This window comes from Salvelinus fontinalis, chromosome 23, assembly GCF_029448725.1.
Source record: "Salvelinus fontinalis isolate EN_2023a chromosome 23, ASM2944872v1, whole genome shotgun sequence".
In the NCBI taxonomy this organism is placed as follows: Eukaryota; Metazoa; Chordata; class Actinopteri; order Salmoniformes; family Salmonidae; genus Salvelinus; species Salvelinus fontinalis.
The window spans coordinates 43757397-43785067 of NC_074687.1; the positions used below are offsets into that span (position 1 = coordinate 43757397).

General features: G+C 44.1%; 1 protein-coding gene across 5 annotated transcripts in view; it reads right to left on the minus strand.

The window, feature by feature from the left end:
* Positions 1-27671, minus strand: part of LOC129821382 (histone deacetylase 4-like) — a 268758-nt gene that overhangs the window by 108385 nt on the left and 132702 nt on the right. Inside the window, exon 1 of one of the 5 annotated variants that reach the window (XM_055879009.1) lies at positions 24866-25200. The exons of the other annotated variants lie outside the window; for them this stretch is intronic. Within the exon in view, the coding sequence (XP_055734984.1) occupies positions 24866-24869 (4 nt within the window). The 5' untranslated portion in view covers positions 24870-25200. Of the gene's footprint in view, positions 1-24865; positions 25201-27671 lie in introns of those variants that run through there. 5 annotated transcript variants of the gene reach the window in all.

Consider the following 27671-nt stretch of genomic DNA (forward strand, 5'->3'; position numbering starts at 1 on the left):
CTCGACTTTTTTCATTCAACTTTTTCACCCCGGACGCTTTATCTGGACATGATTCGTCAGGAACTCCACCAGCCGAAGCTAAGTAGTAACATTAACATTATGCCTTCTAATTGCCGTCGCTGTACTCATAATATACAGGAGAACGTTCGCCTTGTGGTGATGATAGCCGTGCTGGAAGCCCAGCTTCAGACGCAATCGTTAGGCAAGGGCAATTTAAGTGTAGGAAAGGATGAAACAGCATCTGTGCCACCAATAAGTACAGATAGTAGTATAAATCCCTCGCACAGTCCCCGCAACCTGAAATGTTTCTCATGGCTTTTGGAAGGAAATTCTGTAGGAATGCTCAACCGGTGTCACTCATTCAGCCGACAGAAACGTTCAACCGGTTCTCCCCATTAAGCAACTGGTCGGAGTCAGAGGCTGAGCCTTCTCTGGTCTCTCCTTCTCCCATCAGCTCTGACAAATTGAAAATCCTAGTCCATTGCCCGTAGTATTAGACTTAAAACGAATCATCCAGCAATCATACACTGTTTACCAGGGGGCTGGGCTACTGACGTTAAGGCTAATCTGAAGATGGTGCAGGCTAAGGCTAAAACTGGCGAGCGCGGGCCTCCCGGGTGGCGCAGTGGTCTAGGGCACTGCATCGCCCGTCGATGTGGATAGGGGGGTGCTCCCTCTGCTGTTTCCTGAAGTCCACAATCATCTCCTCAACGTCAACAAAACAAAGGAGATGATTGTGGACTTCAGGAAACAGCAGAGGGAGCACCCCCCTATCCACATCGACGGGTCAGTAGTGGAGAAGGTGGAAAGTTTTAAGTTCCTCGGTGTACACATCACGGACAAACTGAATTGGTCCACCCACACAGACAGCGTCGTGAAGAAGGCGCAGCAGCGCCTCTTCAACCTCAGGAGGCTGAAGAAATTCGGCTTGTCACCAAAATCACTCACAAACTTCTACAGATGCACAATCGAGAGCATCCTGTCGGGCTGTATCACCGCCTGGTACGGCAACTGCTCCGCCCACAACCGTAAGGCTCTCCAGAGGGTAGTGAGGTCTGCAGAACGCATCACCGGGGGCAAACTACCTGCCCTCCAGGACACCTACACCACCCGATGTCACAGGAAGGCGATAAAGATCATCAAGGACAACAACCACCCAAGCCACTGCCTGTTCACCCCGCTATCATCCAGAAGGCGAGGTCAGTACAGGTGCATCAAAGCAGGGACCGAGAGACTGAAAAACAGCTTCTATCTCAAGGCCATCAGACTGTTAAACAGCCACCACTAACATTTAGCGGCCGCTGCCAACATACTGACTCAACTCCAGCCACTTTAAAAATGGGAATTGATGGAAATTATGTAAAAATGTACCACTAGCCACTTTAAACAATGCTACTTAATATAATGTTTACATACCCTACATTACCCATCTCATATGTATATACTGTACTCTATATCATCTACTGCATCTTGCCATCTTTATGTAATACATGTACCACTAGCCACTTTAAACTATGCCACTTGATGTTTGCATACCCTACAGTACTCATCTCATATGTATATACCGTACTCTATACCATCTACTGCATCTTGCCTATGCCGTTCTGTACCACCACTCATTCATATATCTTTATGTACATATTCTTTATCCCTTTACACTTGTGTGTGTATAAGGTAGTAGTTGTGGAATTGTTAGGTTAGATTACTTGTTGGTTATTACTGCATTGTCGGAACTAGAAGCACAAGCATTTCGCTACACTCGCATTAACATCTGCTAACCATGTGTATGTGACTAATAAAATTTGATTTGATTTGATTTGATTAGCTGCGCCACCAGTCTCTGGGTTCGCGCCCAGGCTCTGTCGCAGCCGGCTGCGACCGGGAGGTCCGTGGGGCGACGCACAATTGGGCTAGCGTCGTCCGGGATAGGGAGGGTTTGGCCGGTAGGGATATCTTTGTCTCACCGCGCTCCAGCGACTCCTGTGGCGGGCCGGGCGCAGTGCGCGCTAACCAAGGGGGCCAGGTGCACAGTGTTTCCTCCGACACATTGGTGCGGCTGGCTTCCGGGTTGGAGGCGCGCTGTGTTAAGAAGCAGTGCGGCTTGGTTGGGTTGTGCTTCGGAGGACGCATGGCTTTCGACCTTCGTCTCTCCCGAGCCCGTACGGGAGTTGTAGCGATGAGACAAGATAGTAATTACTAGCGATTGGATACCACGAAAATTGGGGAGAAAAGGGGATAAAATGTATAAAAAAATAAAAAAATAAAATTTAAAAAACTGGCGAGCGTAGAGAATATAGGGATATTGTTATCCACGTCGGCACCAACGATGTTAGGATGAAACAGTCAGAGGTTACAAAGCGCAACATAGCTTCAGCGTGTAAAGATGAAAGATGTGTCGGCATCGAGTAATTGTCTCTGTCCCCCTCCCAGTTAGGGGGAGTGATGAGCAGTACAGCATATTCTCACAACTCAATCGCTGGTCAATCGCTGGTTGAAAACTGTTTTCTGCCCCTCCCCAAAAATTAGAATTTGTAGATTTCTGGGACTCACCCACAAACAGAACCAAGCCTGGCCTGCTGAGGACTGACGGACTCCATCCTAGCTGAAGGGGTGCTCTCATCTTACCTACGAACATAGACAGGGCACTAACTCCCCTAGCTCCACAATGAGATAGGGTGCAAGCCAGGCAGCAGGCTGTTAGCCTGCCAGCTTAGTGAAGTTTGCCACTAGCACAGTCATTGTAGTCAGCTCAGCTATCCCCATCGAGACCGTGTCTGTGCCTCGATCTAGGTTGGGCAAAGCTAAACATGGCGGTGTTCGCTTTAACAATCTCACTGGAAAAAAGACCTTCTCCATTCCTGTCATTATTGAAAGAGATTGTGATATCTCACGTCTCAAAATAGAGCTACTTAATGTTAGATCCCTCACTTCCAAGGCAGTTATAGTCAATGAACTAATCACTGATCATAATCTTGATGTGATTGGCCTGACTGAAACATGGCTTAAGACTGATGAATTTACTGTATTAAATGAGGCCTCTCCTCCTGGTTACACTAGTGACCATATCCCCCGCACATCCTGCAAAGGCAGAGGTGTTGCTAACATTTACCATAGCAAAATGAAATGTACAAAAAAAAAATGACTGCGTTTCTTCTTTTGATCTTCTAGTCATGAAATCTATGCAGCCTACTCAATCACTTTTTATAGCTACTGTTTACAGGCCTCCTGGGCAGTATACAGCGTCCCTCACTGAGTTCTCTGAATTCCTATCAGATCCTGTAGTTATGGCAGATAATATTCACATTTTTGGTGACTTTAAAATTCACATGAAAAAGTCCACAGACGCACTCTGAAAGGCTTTCGAAGCCATCATCAACTCAGTGGGTTTTGTCCAACATGTCTCTGGACCTACTCACTGCCACAGTCATTCTCTGGACCTAGTTTTGTCCCGTGGAATAAATGTTGTGGATCTTAATGTTTTTTCCTCATAGTCCTGGACTATCGGACCACCATTTTATTATGTTTGCAATCACAACAAATAATCTGCTCAGACCCCAACCAAGGACCATCAACAGCCGTGCTATAAATTCTCGGACAACCCAAAGATTCCTAGATACCCTTCCAGACTCCCTCTACCTAAAAAAAGACGTCAAAGTACAAAAACCACCTAACTGAGGTACTCAATTTATTATTGCGTAATACCCTAGATGCAGTCACACCCCTAAAAACAAAAAACATTTGTCATAAGAAACTAGCTCCCTGGTATACAGAAAATACATGAGCCCTGTAGCAAGCTTCCAGAAAATTGGAACAGAAATGGCGCTACATCAAACTGGAAGTCTTCCGACTAGCTTGGAAAGACAATACCGTGCAGTATCGAAGAACCCTCACTGCTGCTCGATCATCCTATTTTTCCAACTTAATTGAGGAAAATAAGAAGAATCCAACATTTATTTTTGATACCGTCGCAAAGCTAACTAAAAAGCAGCGTTCCCCAAGAGAGGATGGCTTTCACTTCAGCAGTGATAAATTCATGAACTTCTTTGACGAAAATGTCATGACCATTAGAAAGCAAATTACGGACTTCTCTTTAAATCTGCGTATTTCTCTAAAGCTCAGTTGTCCTGAGTCTGCACAACACTGCCAGGAACTAAGATCAAGGGAGACACTCAAGCGTTTTAATACTATATCTCTTGACACATTGATGAAAATAGTTATGGCCTCTAAAACTTCAAGCTGCACAATGGACCCTATTCCAACTAAACTACTGAAAGAGCTGTTTCCTGTGCTTGGCCCTCCTATGTTGAACATAATAAACGGCTCCCTATCCACCGGATGTGTATCAAACTCACTAAAACTGGCAGTGAAAAAGCCAAACCTTGACCCAGAAAATCTAAAAAACCATCGGCCTATATTGAAAATCCTAAATTGAAAAATCAGTTGCGCAGCAACTCATTGCCTTCCTGAAGACAAACAATGTATACCAAATGCTCCAGTCTGGTTTTGGATCCCATCATAGCACTGAGACTGCACTTGTGAAGGTGGTAAATTACCTTTTAATGGCGTCAGACCGAGGTTCTGCATCTGTCCTCGTGCTCCTAGACCTTAGTGCTGCTTTTGATACGATCGATCACCACATTCTTTTGGAGAGATTGGAAAACCAAATTGGTCAACACGGACAAGTTCTTGCCTGGTTTAGATCTTATCTGTTGGAAAGATATCAGTTTGTCTCTGTGAATGGTTTGTCCTCTGACAAATCAACTGTAAATTTCGGTGTTCCTCAAGGCTCCGTTGTAGGACCACTATTGTTTTCACAATATATTTTACCTCTTGGTGATGTCATTCAGAAACATAATGTTAACTTTCACTGCTATGCGGACGACACACAGCTGTACATTTCGATGAAACATGGTGAAGACACAAAATTGCCCTACCTGGAAGGATGTGTTTCAGACATAAGGAAGTGGATGGCGGCACATTTTCTCGGACAAAACAGAGATGCCAGTTCTAGGTCCCAAAAAACTAAGAGATCTTCTGTTGAATGTGACAATTAATCTTGATGGTTGTACAGTCGTATGAAATAAAACTGAAGAACCTTGGCGTTACTATGGACGCTGATCTCTCACAGGAATTTTTTGACCGAGAATTAAGACGACTTTAGATTAGTAAGACATGTATAAAAGCAACAGACACCATTAATAAGAAGGGGCTGGAAGCGTCTTATATGGTGAGCTACCGAGTGGCTAGGACAGGCAAGCCCCATACTATTGCGGAGGACTTAATTTTTCCAGCTCCCGCTAATATGACTGGGACAATGCTGGGGGAAAAGGGCAAAAAAACTATACAGAGAATGCCTTCATCAAACAACACTAAATCACGACGCATCAGTGACATGGCAGGAGATGTTTTGAAATAATTACTGCTTTCCATACAAGCCAGTGAATTCTATGCATTACAGCTGGATGAGTCAAAAGACGTGGCCGGCCTGGCACAGCTCCTGGTATATGTCCGTTACGTTTATGGGGGGATCAATTAAGGAAGACATCCTCTTCCGCAAACCACTGGAAACCAGGACAACATGAGAGGATATTTTTAAAGTACTGGACAGCTTTGTGACATCAAATGGACTTTGGTGGTCAAGATGTGTTTATATCTGTACAGATGGCGCAAAAGCCATGACAGGAAGACATAGTGGAGTGGTAATGCACATGCAAGCAGTTGCTCCCGACGTCACTTGGGTACACTGCAGCATCCACTGAGAGGCTCTTGCTGCCAAGGGAATGCCTGACAGCTTGAAATACATTTTGGAGACTAATGGTTAACTTTGTTAAAGCAAGGCCCCTGAACTCTAATGTATTTTCTGCACTATGCAATGATATGGGCAGTGACCACGTAACGCTTTTACAACATACAGAAGTGCACTGGTTATCAAGGGGCAAAGTACTGACACGTTTTTTGAATTGAGAGACGAGCTTAAAGTTTTCTTTACTGACCATAATTTTCACTTGTCTGACTTCTTGCATGATGACGAGTTTCTCACACGAATGGCCGATCTGGGTGATGTTTTTTCTCACCTGAATTATCTGAATCTAGGATTACAGAGTATGGTCTCTGCAACTATATTCAATGTGCGGGACAAAATTGAGGCTATGATTAAGAAGTTGGAGCTCTTCTCTGTCTGCATTAACAAGGACAGCACACAGGTCTTTCCATCATTGCATGATTGTTTGTGTGCAAATGAACTCAAGCTTACGGACAATGTCAAATGTGATATAGCGAAGTATCTGAGTGAGTTGGGTGCGCAATTACGCAGGTACTTTCCTGAAAAGGACGACTCAACCAACTGGATTCGTTATCCTTTTCATGCCCTGCCTCCAGTCCACTTACCGATATCTGAACAAGAGAGCATCATCGAAATTGCAACAAGCGTTTCTGTGAAAATGTAATTTAATCAGAAGCCACTGCCAGATTTCTGGATTGGGCTGTGCTCAGAGTATCATGCCTTGGCAAATCACCTTGTTAAGACACTGATGCCCTTTGCAACCACGTACCTATGTGACAGTGGATTCTCGGCCCTCACTAGCATGAAAACTAAATACAGGCACAGACTGTGTGTGGAAAAAGACTGCAACTCTCCAGTACAACCCAACATTGCAGAGTTATGTGCATCCTTTCAAGCACACCCTTATCATTAACCTGTGGTCAGTTATTCACCATTGTTGATGAACAAATAAGGTTTTATATGTAAGATAGCTAAGTAAAGAGCAAAATTATTGATTATTGTTATGTTATTATTTGTGCACTGGTCCTATAAGAGCTCTTCCCACGAGCTGGGTTGTGACAAAATCACACTCATTCTTATGTTTAATAAATGTTATTGTATAGTGTGTGTGTGTGGCAGGCTTACAATAGTTGCAAAAATCAACATTTGAGAGTGCGCTGACCCTGGTGCTAGAGGGAGTACGCAGCTGGAGGTTGGATGTTTGAAGGGGTACGGGACAATAAAAAGTTTAGGAACCACTGCTCTACAGAATGGCTCAAAGGGTCAATATGTGAGATGGACACAATCCACACTTGGGCTACACGCAGTGCTAAGAAAAATTTACTTGTTTTACAGTGACACTCCTAGCCTAAATGCATGTTGCCATCTGTCTTAGCCAGGACTCTCTTTTGGTGACATAAAGGATAAATAGAATTACAAAACAGCATTGGGTAAGAGCGAAAGGGTTATCACAGAATGGATTAATTCAACAGACAGAAACAGGGAGGAGCTTTGGGGCTTAGTAAAATAACAACACCAGACATTTGTTCAAAAACTCAGCAAAAAAAGAAACGTTCTCTCACTGTCAACTGCTTTTATTTTCAGCAAACTTAACATGTGTAAATATTTGTATGAATATAACAAGATGCAACAATTGAGACATAAACTGAACAAGTTCCACAGACATGTGACTAGCAGAAATTGAATAATGTGTCCCTGAACAAATGGGGGTCAAAATCAAAAAGTAGTCAGTATCTGATGTGTCCACCAGCTGCATTAAGTACTGCAGTGCTCCTTATGGACTGCACCAGATTTGCCAGTTCTTGCTGTGTGATGTTACCCCACTCTTCCTTCAAGCCACCTGCAAGTTCCCAGACATTTCTGGGCGGAATGACCCTAGCCCTCACCCTCCGATCCAACAGGTCCCAGACGTGCTCAATGGGATTGAGATCCTGGCTCTTTGCTTGCCATGGCAGAACACTGACATTCCTGTCTTGCAGGAAATTACACACAGAATGAGCAGTATGGCTGGTGGCTTCGTCATGCTGGAGGTTCATGTCAGGATGAGCCTGCAGGAAGGGTACCACATGAGGGAGGAGGATGTCTTCCCTGTAACGCACAGCGTTGAGATTGCCTGCAACGACAACAAGCTCAGTCTGATGATGCTGTGACACACCGCCCCAGACCATGACGGACCCTCCACCTCCAAATCGATCCCGCTGCAGAGTACAGGCCTCGGTGTAACGCTCATTCCTTCGATGATAAACGCGAATCCGACCATCACCCCTGGTGAGACAAAACCGCGACTCGTCAGTTAAGAGCACTTTTTGCCAGTCCTGTCTGGTCCAGCGATGGTGGGTATGTGCCCATAGGCGATGTTGTTGCCGGTGATGTCTGGTGAGGACCTGCCTTACAACAGGCCTACAAGCTCTCAGTCCAGCCTCTCTCAGCCTATTGCGGACAGTCTGAGCACTGATGGAGGGATTGTGCGTTCCTGGTGTAACTTGGGCAGTTGTTGTTGCTATCCTGTACCTGTCCCGCATGTGTGATGTTTGGATGTACCGATCCTGTGCAGTTGTTGTTACACATAGTCTGCCACTGCGAGAACAATCAGCTGTCCGTCCTGTCTCCGTGTAGCGCTGTCTTAGGCATCTCACAGTATGGACATTGCAATTTATTGCCCTGGCCACATTTGCAGTCCTCTTGCCTCCTTGCAGCATGCCTAAGGCACATTCACGCAGATGAGCAGGGACCCTGGGCATCTTTCTTTTGGTGTTTTTCAGAGTCAGTAGAAATAACTCTTTAGTGTCCTAAGTTGTGACCTTAATTGCTTAACTGTGACCTTAATTACTTATGTGTCTTAACGACCGTTCCACAGGTGCATGTTCATTAATTGTTTATGGTTCATTGAACAAGCATGCGAAACAGTGTTTAAACCCTTTACAATGAAGATCTATGACGTTATTTGGATTTGTACAAATGATCTTTGAAAGACAGGGTCCTGAAAAAGGGACGTTTCTTTTTTTGCTGAGTTTAGTTATCCTTCACGTAATCCCTTCTAATTTAGTGGGTCGGTTGATCATTGGCCTGCACCATAGAGGAGGAGGAGGAGGATGAAGACGGCACTAACATACACACATGCACACACATACAAACAGACATTCACACATACAAACAGACATTCACACACTAGAAGATGTACAAAAGCACACACACAAACGCACAGACGCATAAACACACAAACATGCAGGCAGATCCACACACATGTATTAATGCACAAGCTCACTGAGTAAACACATGTGCATATTCTCAGAAATGCAGTTTGGGTCCACCCACTCTTGGGTGAAATGATGCAACATTGCAACAGAGCACAAAAAAATCCCACCGCAAAACGATCTTAGCGGTTGGGATTTGCTGACACACACAGCACTTACAGTGTGTGTGTGTGTGTGTGTGTGTGTGTGTGTGTGTGTGTGTGTGTGTGTGTGTGTGTGTGTGTGTGTGTGTGTGTGTGTGTGTGTGTGTGTGTGTGTGTGTGTGTGTGTGTGTGTGTGAAAGAGAGAGAGAGGCAGTGTGTGTGCATGCTTTGCAGACGTGTCGCTGACGGAAGGAGCTGCGCTGACGTAGCTGATGGAGATTGATTCCCTGGGATCGCTGGGTGAAGCCCATTGCATTGTGGGAAGGTATACTTGGCCATACATCACACCTAAATCAGCCCCCATAGAGATGTTTCTATATTTCATACAGTATATACAGTGCCTTCAGAAAGTTTTCAGACCCCTTGACTTATTCCACATTGTTTCCACATCTTAAATTTAAAATAGATTTTTTTTTAAATCACTCACCTATCTACACACAATACCCATAATGACAAAGTGAAAATGTGTTTTTAGACATTTTTGCTAATCTATTGAAAATAAAATACAGAAATATCTAATTTACATAAGTATTCACACCCCTGAGTCATTACTTTGTAGAGCCACCTTTGGCAGCGATTATAGCAGTGAGTCATTCTGGGTAAGTCTGTAAGAGCTTTGCACACCTGGATTGTACAATATTTTCCCATTAAACTTATGAATATTCTTCAAGATCTGTCAAGTTGATTGTTGATCATTGCTAGACAGCCATTTTCAAGTCTTGAAATAGATGTTCAAGCCAATTTAAGTCAAAACTGTGACTCAGTAACATTCAATGTCATCTTGGTAAGCAACTCCAGTGTAGATTGGCCTTGTGTTTTAGGTTATTGTCCTACTGAAAGGTGACTGTCTCGGAGTGTCTTTTGGAAAGCAGAATGAAGAAGGTTTTCCTTTAGCTGTGGCTATAGCTGTATTCGGTTTATTTTTATCGTAAGGAACTCCCTTGTCTTTGTAATGACAAGCATACCCATAATATGATGCAGCCACCACCATGAAGATTAGACTACTGCAATGCTCTACTTTCCGGCTACCCGTATACAGCACTAAATAATCTTCAGTTAGTACTAAACACAGCTGCTAGAATCTTGACTAGAACCCAAAAATGTGATCATATTACTCCAGTGCAAGCCTCTCTACACTGGCTTCCTGTTAAGGCTAGGGCTGATTTCAAGTTTTTACTGCTAACCTACAAAGCATTACATGGGCTTGCTCCTACCTTTCTCTCCGATTTGGTCCTGCTGTGCATATTCTGAAACGTACGCTACGGTCACAAGATGCATGCCTCCTTATTGTCCCTAGACTTTCTAAGCAAACAGCTGGAGGCAGGGCTTTCTCAGACTCGGTCTCAACCTTTAAGTCTTTATTGAAGACTCATCTCTTCATTGGGTCATATGATTGAGTGCAGTCTGGCCCAGGGGTGTGAATGTGAACGGAAAGACTCTGGAGCAACGAACCGCCCTTGCTGTCTCTGCCTGGCCGGTTCCCCTCTCTCCACCGGGATTCTCTGCCTCAAACCCTATTACGGGGGCTGAGTCACTGGTTTACTGGTGCTCTTCCATGCCGTCCCTAGGAGGGGTGCTTCACATGAGTGGGTTGAGACACTGACGTGATCTTCCTGTCCATGTTGGCTCCCCCCTCAGGTTCGTGCCTGAAACATTTTGAAATCGGTGAGCAGTTTCCTTCCTCTCCAGTAACTGAGTTACCAAAGCCTAATTAGTAACTTCACCATGCTCAAAGGAATATTCAGCGTCTGTTTTTTTTTCTTTGCGAGGCATTGAAAAACCTCCCTGGTCTTTGTGGTTGAATCTGTGCTTGAAATTCACTACTCAATTGAGGGACCTTACAGACAATTGTATGTGTGGGGTAGAGAGATTGGGTAGTCATTCATTATTGAAGTGATTACGTGATTTGTTAAGCAATTTTTTACTCCTGAACTTATTTAGGCTTGCCATAACAAAGGGGCTGAATACTTTTTGACTCAAGACATTTCAGTTCTACAAACAAAATTCCACTTTGACATTATGGGATATTGGGTGTAGATTAGTGACACAAAATCTCAATTTAATCAATTTTAAATTTGGCTGTAACACAACAAAATGTGGAAAAAGCCAAAGGGTGTGAATATTTTCTGAAAGCACTGTACACACACACACACAGTAAAAAGCATAGCCACCATTTTAACACTGTACACAAATCAATAACTACATGTGTCTTCTCATTCCAATATGATGAAAACGTAAAGAAAACCTGCTCCAGAGCGCTCAGGACCTCAAACAGGGGCGAAGGTGCACCTTCCAACAGGACAACGACCCTAAGCACACAGCCAAAACAACGCAGAAGTGGCTTTGGGACAAGTCTCTGGCTGTCCTTGAGTGGCCCAGCAAGAGCCCGGACTTGAACCCGATCGAACATCTCTGGAGAGACCTGAAAATAGCTGTGCAGCAAAGCTCCTCATCCAACCTGACAGAGCTTGAGAGGATCTGCAGAGAAGAATGGGAGAAACTATCCAAATACAGGTGTGACAAGCTTGTGGCGTCATATCCAAGAAGAATCAAAGCTGTAATCGCTGCCAAAGGTGCTTCAACAAAGTACTGAGTAAACGGTCTGAATTCTTAAATGGGCAATAAAATGCAAATTAATTACTTAAAAATCATACAATGTGATTTTCTGGATTTTTGTTTTAGATTTTAGATTCCGTCTCTCACAGTTGAAGTGTACCTATGATAAAAAATTACAGACCTCTCTAGGAAAACCTGCAAAATCGGCAGTGTATCAAATACTTGTTCTCCCCACTGTATATATAGTGGCACACCAGGGAGTTTGGTCAAGACGTTTACACAGATCAGACACAATTGTATTAGCTTGGTTTCAAGGGTGTTTATTAAATAATAAACAAATAGAAAATAATAGGTCTCCTCCGAGATACCATCTTCTGGGCTCCGAAGTCTTGCTGTATCCTGTGGGGAATAAAACCGAGCTCCCAATATCCTTTGGTCAGGTCGAGGGTGCTGACGTACCGGGCCTTCCCCGGAAATCATTACAGAAGAACAGACTACCGTCCGGTTTGGGCACCACACGATGGGGCTGCAACCTGCGCTGTGGGATTATTCAATAAACCCCATCCTCAGCATAGCCTCCACTTCCTGCTTCATGGCCTTCCTTTGGGCCTCGAGGATCCGATTTGGCCACTAGCCATATGGCTGTCATCCATCGTCTCATCTCGCGGGATTCCCACACCTCCTTGGCGAGGTCCAGTAGTTCACGTGGTCTCCTCCCGTAGAGGAGTTTGAAAGGGGAAAACCCGGTGGATGACTGGGGCACTTCTCGGAACGAGAACATTAGGTGGGGTAGTAGCTGGTCCCAGTTCTTCCCGTCCTGCTCGATGACCTTTCCGCAGCATTTGTTTTATTGAACCACTCGACGAGCCCATCCGTCTGCTGGTGAAAGACGGAGGTTCGGATCTGCTTGATCTGCAGAGAGCACACACATCTTTCATTAGGTGGTACATGAACTCAGTACCTTGGTCTGTCAGGATCTCGTTCGGGATGCCCATCCGGCTAAAGAGGTGGAACAGCTCCCGGGCGAATCCCTTGGAGACCACCGCCCGTAGGGGAATGGCCTCAGGATGCAAGGTGGCATAATCTACTACTACCAAGATGTACCAGTGTCCTCAGGCCGTTTTTACCTGGGGTCTCAATGCGCAATGCGTTCAAAGGCCACCCCAGTGATCGTTAGGGGGACCAGCGGGTTTCAGAAGTGTGCTTTTAGAGCAGTGATTTGACACTCCGGACAGCTGCGACAATAGTCTTCCACGGCCCTCCTCATCCCAGGCCGGTGGAACCGGGCGGTGATCCATTTCCGGGTCTTCTCCATTCCCAGGTGCACTCCCAACAGGTTGGTGTAGTCCAGCTGAAGAACCGTTCACATGAACCGTTCACACGTATATATACAGTTGAAGTCGGAAGTTTACATACACCTTAGCCAAATACATTTAAACTAAGTTTTTCACAATTCCTGACATTTAATCCAAGGAAAAATTCACCACTTCATTTTGAGAATGTGAAATGTCAGAATAATAGCAGAGAGAATGACTTATTTCAGATTTGATTTCTTTCATCACATTCCCAGTGGGTCAGAAGTTTACATACACTCAATTAATATTTGGTAGCATTGCCTTTAAAGTGTTTAACTTGGGTCAAACATTTTGGGTAGCCTTCCACACGTTTCCCACAATAAGTTGGGTGAATGTTGGCCCATTCCTCCTGACAGAGCTGGTGTAACTGAGTTAGGTTTGTAGGCCTCCTTGCTCGCACATGCTTTTTCAGCTCTGCCCACATATTTTCTATAGGATTGAGGTCAGGGCATTGTGATGGCCACTCCAATACCTTGACTTTGTTGTCCTTAAGCCATTTTGATTTCTTTTGATGAGCACGTGTTGCCTGCTTTTCCTTGCGGGCCAACTCATCTCAAATCATCTCAATTTGGTTGAGGTCGGGTGATTGTGGAGGCTAGCTCATCTGATGCAGAACTCCATCACTCTCCTTCTTGGTCAAATTGCCCTTACACAGCCTGGAGGTGTGTTGGGTCATTTTCCTGTTGAAAAACAAATGATATTCCCACTCAGCGCAAACCAGATCTAATGTCCATTGCTCGTGTTTCTTTGCCCAAACAAGTCTCTTCTTATTATTGGTGTCCTTTAGTAGTGGTTTCTTTGCAGCAATTCGACCTCCTCTGAAGAGTTCATGTTGAGATGTCTGTTACTTACATTTATTTGGGCTGAGATTTCTGAGGCTGGTCTAATGAACTTATCCTCTGCAGCAGAGGTAACTCTGGGTCTTCCTTTCCTGTGGCAGTCCACATGAGAGCCAGTTTCTTCATAGCGCTTGATGGTTTTTGCGACTGCACTTGAATAAACTTTCAAAGTTCTTGACATTTTCCATATTGACTGACCTTCATGTCTTAAAGTAATAACGGACTGTTGTTTCTCTTTGCTTATTTGAGCTGTTTTTGCCATAATATGGACTTTATATTTTACCAAATACGGCTATCTTCTGTATACCACCCCTACCTTGTCACAACAAATACGTTTTGATTTGTTTAACACTTTTTTGGTTACTACATGATTCCATATGTGTTATTTCATATTTTTGATGTTTTCACTATTATTCTACAATGTAGAAAATAGTAAAAATAAAGAAAAACCATTGAATGAGTAAGTGTGTCCAAACTTTTGACTGGTACTGTACATGTGATAAATTAAAGGTAAAAAAAAAAACTTTTACAATGGGTTTTGAGAAGGCGGTGAGGATAGAAGACGCGAGGAATCAAGGAAATTGCAATTAAGATTCTCCCAATGACTTGTTTTCACACAGAGCTTACCAGTGGTTGCATGTCTGCAGGTTTTGTTTCCCTGGCGCTTTAAATTCTGATATACTGTGGAAAAACATTGAGCTTAGAAGAGAGAAGTTTCTAAAACAGCAGTATTACATCAAGACATGTACATAATGGATATAAATGAGCAGAATCACTCAAGCTTCATACACACAAACAGGCACAGACTCCTGGGATTTCATGTGGATACTTTCAGCTCTATTTTTGGGTCCATAGTGAGAGAAGAAACACCAAGGTATAGAATATCAGGCTCTCTCTCTAATCGATTTCTACTATGAGGAGTGCCACCTGGCTCAGTCCCAAGACCGATGCCAGTTAACGAGATACCCTGTGCAACAAAACAAGAGCAGTGAGTCTGGACTATCAGAGGTGCATTGGCCTCCCAAAAGACCAATCACAGGGAGGCACAGTTGTGGAGTATTGCTGAGATGGCCAATGGCCTCTTTGGCACGGTGCGGATTTCAGCACGGGGTTGCAACACTATACCTCCCTTAGGGCAGCATGGAGAGAAGAGTGGGGCTAAAACAGACTACAGTCGCAGTGGGGATGGTGTGTGTCAGCATTTTTGGAGCCCTACTGTATAGAGATCTGTCCCACTGACCGACAAACCCATCTTGACCTCTGACCTTCCGTCTGGTCAAGTCTGTCTGGTAGCATTCAGAGGCTGGTTGCCCATTGGCTTCGCTTATATCTGTGGGGCGGGAGGGTTTCGGATCATTAAATATTGTGTGGATGAAAGGCGGGTGGGTGGCGGGCAGGTTGAACTAAGAGAAATCAAATACCTTTAAAAAAAACATTGGTCGAAATGTATCATTCTTGTGTAATTTATATCTATAGGCTAAAAATCTTGATTCCTTTCCTTCATTATTTTAGGCTATCTAGCATTACTGCGTAAGCCTATGGCCTAACTGTATGCACATCAAATAACCTACAGGCAAATCGGCAAATGCTTTTGGGAACGCGCAGAAAAAGTTATTGTCGAGCACAGAGGCAAAAATAGTTTTATTCAATAAGAGAAAAGTTAGAAAATTGAGAGTTGAAAATAAAAATGAGGGCCAAAAAAGTAACATTTGGGAAAGATTTGGTGAAGTGGTAAAATAGGATGATATATGTGATGATTGTGAGGCGATATACAAATTTGACAGTCACAAGACGGAGACTTCAAATAGGCCTATGGCACGTCAAGGGAACTGTAGCCTACTGTTCAGATGGGTTAAATGGAAACTGAAATCTGGACAATCTGAAATCTATAGCTTCTCACATTAGCCTTCATATTAACTCCTGCAGAATTAATAATTTCTTGCAGTAAAATGATTCACCAAATGTAGGCTACATTTCGACTTGAACAGGAGCAGAGAAATACACTGAACAAAACTAGAAACGCAACATGTAAAGTGTTGGTCCCATGTTTCATGATCTGAAATAAAAGATCACAGAAATTTTCCATATGCACAAAAATCGTATTTCTCTCAACTTTTGTGCTCAAATTTGTTTACATCTCTGTTAGTGAGCCTTTCTCCTTTGCCAAGATAATCCATTCACCTGACAGGTGTGGCATATCAAGAATCTGACTAAACAGCATGATCATTACACAGATGCACCTTGTGCTGGGGACAATAAAAGGCCACTCTAAAATGTGCAATTGTCACACAACACAATACTACAGATTACTCAAGCTTTGAGGGAGCGTGCAATTGGCATGCTGACTGCAGGAATGTCCACCAGAGCTGTTGCCAGAGAATTTTATATAAGTTTCTCTACCATATGTCGTTTTAGAGAATTTGGCAGTACGTCCAACAAGCCTCACAACCCTAGACCACGTGTTTGGCGTTTTGTTGGTGAGCGGTTTGCTGATGTAAACATTGTGAACAGAGTGCCCCGTGATGGCGTTGGGGTTCTGGTATGGGCTGGGCTGGGCAGGGCAGGCATAAGCTACGGACAACGAACACAATTGAGGTTTATCGATGGCAATTTAAATGCACACAAATACCGTGAGGAGATCCTGAGGCCCATTACGAGGCCCATTTTTTAAAGGTTTCTCTGACCAACAGATACATATCTGTATTCCCAGTCATGTGAAATCCATAGATTAGGGCCTAATGAATTTATTTCAATTGACTGATTTCCTTATATGAACTGTAAAATCAATGTTAAAATCACTGAAATTGTTGCATGATGTGTTTATAATTTTTCTTCAGTATAGGATTTCTTTCTTTCACATCTTAAGAGAATGCGAATGTCTGTAAAGGTGTGGTCTTTATCAGCGTCATAAAAAGCTGATAGTATTTCAACCACATAAAATATGCATCCGATCCAAACTGAAATCGTATCAGAAACATGTTGGAGCGTTTTCACAGCTTTCTATTTCCTAACAACCGGTCAGATTTGGCACAGAAAATCATTCCTGTTTTATTTGTGGGGGGTAATTGCATTTGATACCCGGTCCATAAAAGTCTTTGCTCCACGAAAGAAGCAGAAATGACAGGGAAAACGTTACCGATGTCAACTAGATCCTTCTATCAATGTATGACATTATTCTGGTGAGCAAAGGATTATTTAGTCTTATTTGGCAACATATACACAGAGTATATTAAGAACACCTGCTCGGTGAATCCAGGTGTAAGCTATGATCCCTTATTGATGTCACTTGTTAAATCCACTTCTATCAGTGTCTATCAGTGAAGGGAACGAGACAGGTTAAAGGATTTTTAAGCCTTGAGACAATTGAGACAAGGATTGGGTATGTGTGCCATTCAGAGGGTGAATGGAGAAGACAAAAGATTGAAGTGCCTTTGAACAGGGTATGGTAGTAGGTGTCAAGAACTGCAACGCTGCTGGGTTTTTCATGCTCAACAGTTTGCCATGTGTATCAAGAATGGTCCACCACCCAAAGGACATCCAGCCAGGGTTAGACTAGTGTTGAACGAACATGAGAATAGACAACATTCCTGTGATGCATTTGATTTATTTAAGCTAGAATTGTGTTTTAATTAGACACTTTTTGATGTTTCAACTGCATTTTTAAGTCATGTTGATTATTAATATGGAAATGTAGTTAGAAGCGTATTTATTATACACAAAATATGTGTAATAGTGTCACATAATAATATTATTATTATTATTATTGTGTGTGGTGTTTGCGCCTGTTCATTGGAAGAATTGTAAATCCAATGTGAAAGGTTATAGGGTTTGCGTTGCAAAGTATTCAGATGAAAGGTGGCCATTTTATTGCCACCAGTTGGTTGTAACTGTGGATGAATGCTGAGTTGAGCAGTGTGTCATTTTGGAGGATGATATGATTTATGAAATATGCCGCCATCGGAAGCTATCGCTTGTGTATCTTGGCTACATTGGTATTTACATTTGGTGAACATCGTTTGTCAATTTCAGTTTATTGGCCTATCTGTTGTATGGTGAACTTGGGCTTCATCCAGGTTAATTTGTGAGTAAATTTGGCTTTGATAATAGCCAGTGCCTACCCAGCCACTGACCTCACCACACACCGCTGGATATTAGATCCAAAATGGACCATGGCACAACTGTCCTCACTGGAGTAACGAATGAGACAAGAAAATATTCTGGACATTCCTCTTGAACACTGGTTTTCTAGCACTTTGGCTGTTGTTGCATTTGTGTGCTGTATCACAGCTGTTTGTCACATGACCATCACAACGTAATTAAACAGCTGGACAGCAAATGCGCATCCAGCAAGTATTATGCATAACTATTGAAGAATCACATTGGTGACAGTATTTATTTTGGTTGTAAGTATCAAGTTAAGGTGACTCTTCCGGGTTAGAAGCATTCGATTTTTTTATCACATACATTATTTTTTGATTTGTGTCCCCATGAAAACTGTTTCCACGCTGTAACATAAGGAGACATTAACTGGTATGTTAAACAGTGCATTTCCGAGATCTCATTACAATAAACTGTCCGACAGCAAGATCCAGGATTCTTACAGGGTTCAAGTTCAATGTCTAATTTAACTGGTTATTGCTTAACACATGATATAACAACAAACAACACTGCCAGGAAAGAAAACTATTGTTTTATGTCACACGATTTTGGACAAATCCGTGAATACACCAACCATAAGTAAGGATTATTAAAACATTGTATTGAATGTAGCCATATTCCTCTGTTATATCTTAATGCAATGACATGAAAAAAAAATGTGGCTAATTATTATCAATAACTTATCAACAGCAGTACAAAAATGTTCCACCGCAGGATATCCTCACTGGTACCCTAGTTTATTTACACTTTATTTGGAAAGTTGGCAAGTGGGAGAACAGTAGGGACCCCGGGTCTCAGTAGGAAAGTTGGACACAGGGGATTGAACCCCAGTCTCCAGTGGCTCTGCGCATCAGTGCCTGTTTCGCAGAAGAGTCAATCAAAGCTGTCAGATTGTTCTGACACCTGCAGTTCCCCTCGGGCATCACACCTGGGATGCAGTCACACACAAGCACACAGACACCCGAAAAAGCCAAATCCCACGTCTGGCGAACAACATTGACTTGTTTGGTTTCTGCAGGACGACTACGACTGTCTTTCCATCTTTCCATGACGATAAAGATCACTTTATTGGTCAATTGCAACCAAAATTTGACTTCCGCTTTTAACCCAACCGAAAGACACACATGTGGGAGTCTCAAGGGCACAACGGCAGGGGATGGCGTCGAAGAGTTGATCAAATCAAATCAAAACCAAATGTTATTGGTCACATACACATGGTTAGCAGATGTTAATGCGAGTGTAGCAAAATGCTTGTGCTTCTAGTTCCGACCGTGCAGTAATATCTAACAATCACAACAGCTACCTTATACACACAAGTATAAAGGAATAAATAAGAATATGTACATATAAATATATGGATGAGCCATGGCCGAACGGCATAGGCAAGACGCAGTAGATGGTATAGAGTACAGTATATACATTTAGATGAGTAATGTAGGGTATGTAAACATTATATAAAGTGGCATTGTTTAAAGTGACTAGTGATACATTTATTACATCCAATTTTTTATTATTAAAGTGGCTAGAGATTTGAGTCAGTATGTTGGCAGCAGCCACTCAATGTTAGTGACGGCTGTTTAACAGTCTGATGGCCTTGAGATAGAAGCTGTTTTTCAGTCTCTCGGTCCCAGCTTTGATGCACTTGTACTGACCTCGCCTTCTGGATGATAACGGAGTGAACAGGCAGTGGCTCGGGTGGTTGTTGTCCTTGATGATCTTTTTGGCATTCCTGTGACATCGGGTAGTGTAGGTGTCCTGGAGGGCATGGAAGTTTGCCCCCGGTGATGCGTTGTGCAGACCTCACTACCCTCTTTAGAGCCTTGCGGTTGTGGGTGGAACAGTTGCCGTACCAGCCCGACAGGATGCTCTCGATTGTGCACCTGTAAAAGTTTGTGAGTGTTTTTGGTGACAAGCCAAATTTCTTCAGCCTCCTGAAGAAACCCTCCAGTTGCCAGCTCACTTCCCGACAGATTTTCCCATTGGACATGGGATTTGAATTAGCAACCCTCCGGTCGCTGGCTAGCCTCTCTAACCGCTAGGCTATCTGCCACCCTTGTTAAAGTGCCGGGCATCAGTAGACTCTTGGCCTCATTTTCCACCTTATATGTTGGGCACCAGGGCCTTGTTCAATGCCTTTAGATTTGTTATGGAATGTTTCCTTTCACCAATCCAACCTTGTAAGATCTGTGATTACTTCAAGGAAGGAAGGAAGGTGTATTTTAAAAGTATCTCAACAGGCCCAGGTCAGCTAGATTATATCTTATTTCCTTCCACACACTGTCCCTCTTGTCAGTTATACTGTAAATACGTATTTTATGCACAGACTATCACATTAGAACTACACTGCATCTCACCCTTGATACTCAACTGTGGTTTACAGGAGCCACGTGCTCCATCACTTCTTCCAACCTGTGGCCTGCAGTTTCCAGGCCAGGATCTCCACACACTCACACACAGACGTCCACACACACACACACACACACACACACACACAAACACGCACACACAACTCCCTCTCTATTCCAACCCATAAAGCAGAGTAAAGCAGACAAATACAGCCGTTCTGTTGGAGACGAGTGTCCGTGTTACGACTGGCAGTGGTTGGCTGGCTCCATCCAAACTCATCCCATTAATACAAGTGCAGTAGAGGAGCGCCACGGCAATCAATGGCTGGCAGTGCTAATGCCATGGGACCAGGGAATGAATACCCAATTACAGCCACTCATCCTCCCGCTGTAAGGGCCAGCGAGAGCCGCAGAGAGAGCCAGTGTAATCACTGCTAAACAACCAGGGCACTCAGGGGCCAACCCGACAACTACATACCAAAGAGCGCTATAACTCTACCTACATGTACATATTACCTCAATTACCCTCGACTAACCGGTGCCCCCGCACATTGACTCTGTGCCGGTAGCCCCTGTAAATAGCCTCGCTATTGTTTTTTACTGCTGCTCTTTAATTATTTATTACTTTTATTTCTTTTTGTTTTGGGTATTTTTCTTAACTGCACTGTTGGTAAAGGGCTTGTAACTAAGCATTTAACTGTAAGGTCTACACCTGTTGTATTTGGCGCATGTGACAAGTACAATTTGATTTGATTTATACAGGCTAGCTAGAGTCTTTGGGATTGGGTTAGCGAAGCAAGCTAGCTAGCTAACGGGCCGCGTCTTGATAGTGCAGAGTGGTGTCGTTTTCTAGTAACCTTTTTTTACTTTCGTAGAATTGGCATAAAAGAACTGGAAAGATGGAAACGGAGTATGAGTACATTTCCTCCATATTGCTTTCACCTGACTGTGTTTTCAAATTGTTGCAGATGAGTGAGAGGAGAAGGCCACGGTAGACTATTGTGATAAAGCCTAACACGGAAGTGGAGAATTGTATGGAGGATTGTATTAGGGAAAGGCATACACGCAACCAAACACGCAGGTATGCATCTGCACACACAGACATACACACACACACCAAAATATGTGCACACTCACTGCATTAAACACTCACACAGACACTCCAAGCTGCTCCTTCAGCCTCACACACAAAACATACACCCAAATCGCACACATACCAGCCTCCTTCCTAGATAGGCAGGACAAAGAGCAATCTATAAAAGTTGCGTTTAGACTAGGGCTGGGCGATATGTCCTAAAAATCATATCTTATTTTTTTCAAACTTGTGGGCGTTTCACGATACACATATTCTTCAAGTAGCCACCCTTTGGCTTGATGACAGCTTTGCACACTCTTGGCATTCTCTCAACCAGCTTCATGAGGTAGTCACCTGGAATGCATTTCAATTAACAGGTGTGCCTTGTTAAAAGTTAATTTGTAGAATTACTTTCCATCTTAATGCGTTTGAGCCAATCAGTTGTGTTCCACAAATTAACTTTGAACAAGGCACACCTGTTAATTGAAATGCATTCCAGGTGACTACCTCATGAAGCTGTTTGAGAGAATGCCAAGAGTGTGCAAACCTGTCATCAAGGCAAAGAACCATGCATAACTAGAACCATGCATAATGCACATTTACTAATAATGACAATCTCTCAAGCCCACGTGCTAGTGATTATATTTCAAGGTTATATTTCTATATTTCAAGGCTAGCCAACTTGGATCTATTTATATTTCAAGGTTAGCCAACTTGGATCTATTTGCTAGCTAACACGTGTCATAACTCTCCTGTGAAGATGTGAAGGATCAGGTTACAGTGGGTCCGCTCTACAGCACCCTCTGTCTCCCGCAAAAATGGAGGGGGACGCTTTATGGCGGTCATAAAATACTGCTTCTGGGCTCTAGTATTTGAGATTGGAATTTGACTGTGGAACACAGAGAGACGCTAGGACATCAAAAGATTGAATAAATGAACAGTATTTCTGTATTCCAAGCAGTTGGAGTGGTCCGTGAACACTTAAGGAACAGTCATGTCGAATTTGTTTCATTTGGTGACCTCATGAAGGACAGAAGACACACATTACTGTTTGTATACACCTCTCAATTATGGGGTTTGCATCTGAATGTTATTTAAAATAAATGATTAAGCATGAGAATACTTTTGGAAAGATAACAATGTGATCTTAGTCTTCTTGTCACGCCCTGACCATAGAGAGCCTTTTTATTCTCTATTTTGATTAGGTCGGGGTGTGACTAGGGGGGGGGGGGGGGGGGGGGGGGTCCGATCTAGGTGTTTTATTTCTATGGTGGCCTGGTATGGTTCCCAATCAGAGGCAGCTGTTTATCATTGTCTCTGATTGGGGATCATATTTAGGCAGCCATTTCCCCCACTGTGTTTTGTGGGATCTTGTTTTGAGTTAGTGCCTGTTGCACCTCTTATGTTACGGTTCGTTGTTTGTTTCCTTTTTTTTTTTTGTTGTAAGTTTCACAAAAAAATAAAGATGTGGCACTCGGTGCACGCTGCGCCTTGGTCCGTCTCTCCACACAGCCGTGACACTTGTAAATTATAATTGTAACAAAATGTGGAGAAGGTAAGGTTGTTTGAATACTTTCCGAAGGCACTGTATGTGTGCATGCAAGGACTATAGGGTGTACTACAGAGGAAAGAATCACATCAGACTAGGCTAGGAGACTATGTTAAGAAACAGTGACAAACAACTGACCTTAGATCAGCAGGGTCTAGTACAGAGGGCAAGCTGTGCTTATTCCAAGAGGCCTCTCGGATCATGCGAAAGATCATGGAAGTCTGATTTATTTATAGATCAGGGTAAACCATAGCAGCTACTGGTCTAGTATCCAGCCACAGTAGGGATTAGGGATCAACCATGTGTGGAGTCCCCTGACATGGTATCACAGAGCCAATGACTCACGCAGGTGCTTTGGGGGGGGGGGGGGCGCGTGGTCGGGAAAGCGATCGCGTGGTTGGAAAAAGGGTACGGGGCTGAGAGTCGTCCTTTGCATGTATACATGTTATATTTGTCGTCTTCTTTCTCTCTCACTCTCTCGGTCTCTCCCTCTCTCTCCCACCTCTCAATCCTCCTCTCTCAAGCCATCTCCCTTCTCTACGCCCCTCTAACTTTTCTTATCCTCCCTATGCTGCCCACCCCTGCCTCTCTCCATCTCATGTACGGTATGTAAACACAGCAATCTGTCTCTCTCTTACAGAGATTACGCACACAGTGGATAAATCCACAGTCAAACACGCATGGCTCAGTCCTAAGGCTCTCTGTCATTGTAGCATATCACTGTACCATATCACATAGCACTGTACTTATGCCACTTATTTGACAGATAGCGCTACACTCCACCAAACGTCACTCAACCACACATTGAATCCAACCTAACCACACACTCAACCCCAGCCCATCTGCCAGTCAGCTAACAGACTGTTTAGAGTCTTTACAATTTGCAATGGGTTGACTGGACATACTAAAACACACAGGGCTAGCAAAAAAACGCGAGTAAAAGGACAAAAATACGTAAGGCTTTTAAAACGTCGGACGATACGGTTACATCATAATGCCAAGGGATGAGCAGTGTTGCGCTCTTCTTTCTCAATATCATCTTTCACCCCTTCTTCGCCTACATCTATTCATCCCTTCACTCTGTCTTTTTTTCTCTCTCTTTTGTTTCTTTCCATATGGTTGTTTCACACACTGTTCTGCTCTATCTCCCTCTCCCTTTCTTTCTCTCCCAGTATCCGCTCTCTACGCTTTCTTCCTCTCCATGTGGTGCAGGGCAGACACAGTGAAGTGGAACATCGGGGCAGACAGACAGACACACACACACACACACACACACAGGAGCATTCCTTAAAACACAAGACACCAAGACTAAATCCACCACACACTTCCCAGTCCATGCGGTCACAATTCCAAGATTATGTGACACACATATTGCCAAATATATTAAGAAGTTACGCTAACACAAATAGATACCAAGGAGCAATGAACTACATATGGTGAGACACACACAGAGACAGAAAGACACACGGAGACACACACAAACTCTCGATTTCACGCAGACACACTAACACACACCCCCGCACAGAGAGACCCATAGCGGGCAGTAGTAGGTATCTGCTCCAGTGAGTGTGAGGCGCTCAAGGCTGCAGAGAGGAGCATGGGATAAAAGACATCCCTACCATGAGTCTACTCAGCCTGTCCACCCACACACACACAAAATGCAATGGACACACACCAACACTATACTCCGCTATAACAACACACTCTCACACACACAACCCCAAACGGCATACTTTTGAAAACACAGGCACACAAACACAGAGACACACAGGCGTGGGCACACACTGTACAGCGCAGAGCTCCTCTCACCCATCAGTCGTGCTTTCCGGATGGTGTGTTGCTAACGCGATCGCTAGAGCAGCCTCACTGAACCGGAGCTCAACTCTCCACCGCTGACACAACACACTCAGTAAAACACAGCCTCAGTCCACAGCAGATACCGGAACAGTGCTCTCAGTCTCCACCTCTCTGTTTTCTCACACTCACTGTGCTCGGTTCGCTCTCCGGCTGTGTCCCCTCCCCTCCCCTCCCCTCTCTCTCTCTCTCGGGGCTGGTGACATCAGAGGGCAGTCTCAGACATGCTGAGTGTTTGTGCGCTCGTCTCCCTCTCTCATTCCTGGAATAGGTTGATTTTCACAGAAAGGACGGACCTACTAGGGGAGGGGGGGGGGGGGGGATCTCTCGCCCTCCCTCCTTCCTTCTGCTCTCTTCTTTTCACCTCTTACTTATACTTTCTCCTTTCGTACTACTCCAAATCTTTCTCTTTCACCCTCTTTTTCATCCCTCACTCCATGCCCTTGCTCTGTCCTTATGTTTAAGTCTAGCTCTTTTCCTACCCCATTAGCCAGTCTTCTTGTCCTCCCTCATTTCCGTCTCTCTCGCTCCTCGGATCCCTCCATCCCAATGCTCTCCTTTTCATCTGTTGCCCATTTCTCCATCATCACTCTCCTAGTCATCCATCTCTATCTCCTTCTTTTTTTTGCTCTCTCACCCTCTTCTCTCTCTCTCTCTCCGTCCCTCCCTCTTTCACCATCCCTCTCTTATTAAGTCCACATGGGTGGGGTGTGATTCCAGACTGCTATGTGGCCACTGTCCAGACAGTCTGCAGTAGACTCTGGTCTACAGGGAAAGTGCTCTACAGAAGATTTACAGATTAGCAAGTCACTGTGGCGAGTGGCTCTGCGAGACGCCGCAGTTAGATTGCCTTATTTCCCTCTCTCCATCTCTCTCCATCTATCTATAAATCCCCTCTCCAGCTATCCCTTGCCTCTCCCCCTCAGTCTCTATATATTCCTTTTGTCTTCCTACATGTCTCCCTTACTCCATGTCTCTAGCCCTCTCTACCGCAAGTTCTCACTTTCTCTCTCATCTAGCCCCCTAACTGTACGTACTGTACCATCAGCCCCTCTCGCTTCATCCCTTCCTCTCTCCGGCAACTCTCTCCATCCCTCTATAGCAGTCATGAGTTAATTCGCTGGACTAGCTGATGGAGAGATCGGAGAGAAGAGAGAGACTTACCAAACCCTTAACTGGGATGCCTCTTGTTTGGTTTTCCGTTCATGCACGTCTCTTCACAGTCAAAAGCCAGTTGTTGCTAATGCCATTGCCACCTCTGGTTGGATGTTGCTATGCTTACCAGTCTCCTCTCCTCAGTCGTCCCTGTCCACGTAATCTTATTTGTTATGATTTAAAAGGCTAAACTGATCCTAGATCAGCACTCCTGCTCTGAGATGCTTTATAAATATGGGCCCAGGAAACACAAACCTATAGTTGGACAGCATTCTTCCCCTGTCTAACCGGGTAGAAGTTCTGAGGTCCTAACTTTCAGATAGAAAAGTGCTGTGAAGAACCAACATGAGTGTCTGTCACGTAGACTAGGGAATCATGCCAGCTCTATTCCTTAAATTGCTTTCTGCAACATTCTAGTTTGCTGAATACTCTGACCACCCACCATCACCGTCTTGACGCCCTGTTTCTCCCTGCCTCTACACACACACACGGCTGTGATTAGGTCACCTTATCTCTGACCTCTAGCGTCCCTGACGTCAAACTCTTACCACAGCTTCACAGCCATATGCCACTGATAACACCTAATTGCTCCCACCGACACTGGACCAAAACGCAGGGGGAAAACCCTCCTCACACAGACAAACACACATCTGTGTTTTCTACCGTACTTCCCACCGAAATTCCACATCATCCCATAACGAGACAGGTCAGGATGCAAAGTTCCTGGAAGTTTGTCTGCTTTTCCTTAAACACCCGCCCTAAACACACATCCACGCACACACCACCCCCGCAGGTGCTCACACAAACTCCTGTTTTTATTTCCCCCTCTGGAGTAAAGCCACATCGGCTAGACGGAAATAGTGTCAATTTCCCTAGACACGGAAGGTATGGAGATGATTAGACGCATTCACGAGCCAGCGCCCTTCCAAATTCCATGACATTATTGGAGGAAGTGGAGGAAGTGGAGGAAGTCTAAAGCGACAGTGAGGTCTGTTTGTGAACTTTCCTCTCCTTCACTGGGGTGTTTAGGGTTTGTTCTACGTCTGCTGGCATGTGGGAGCCATCTAAACACTTACCAGAACAGTGTGCCATGTGTGTATATTCTGTGTGTGTGTGTGTACCTGCATCCATATGTGTATGTGTTTGTGGTAAATAATGCATCCGGCTTAATGATGCAGTGTGTGTGTGTGTGTGTGTGTGTGTGTGTGTGTCATGCAGACAAGGCTGATGAATAAGTAATGTGTCAGGCGTCCGCTCCACAACAAGAGGCCGTGCTGCATTCCCAGAGGAAAATGACAACTCCAACAAAGAGAGACTTTCAACCACCTCCCTCTCTCCCTCCACTACAGAGGGATGGAGATTTGAAATGTTCTCCTCCTCTCCCCCTAGGGAATCAGGCCTGACTCTGAATAAATGTGTAATACAGCATCATTTATGATTGATTTATATTATTTATAATACCTTTCTCTCGTTCTCTGCCACTTCCCCTCTCTACATTAACCAAGTCACACTAGCCCTTTCAACAGGAGCCCAAGACAGATATACAATAATTGAATTATGGCGCTGCACGCCACGTTGAGCTGGCCGCTGCCGGTAGTGAGGTATG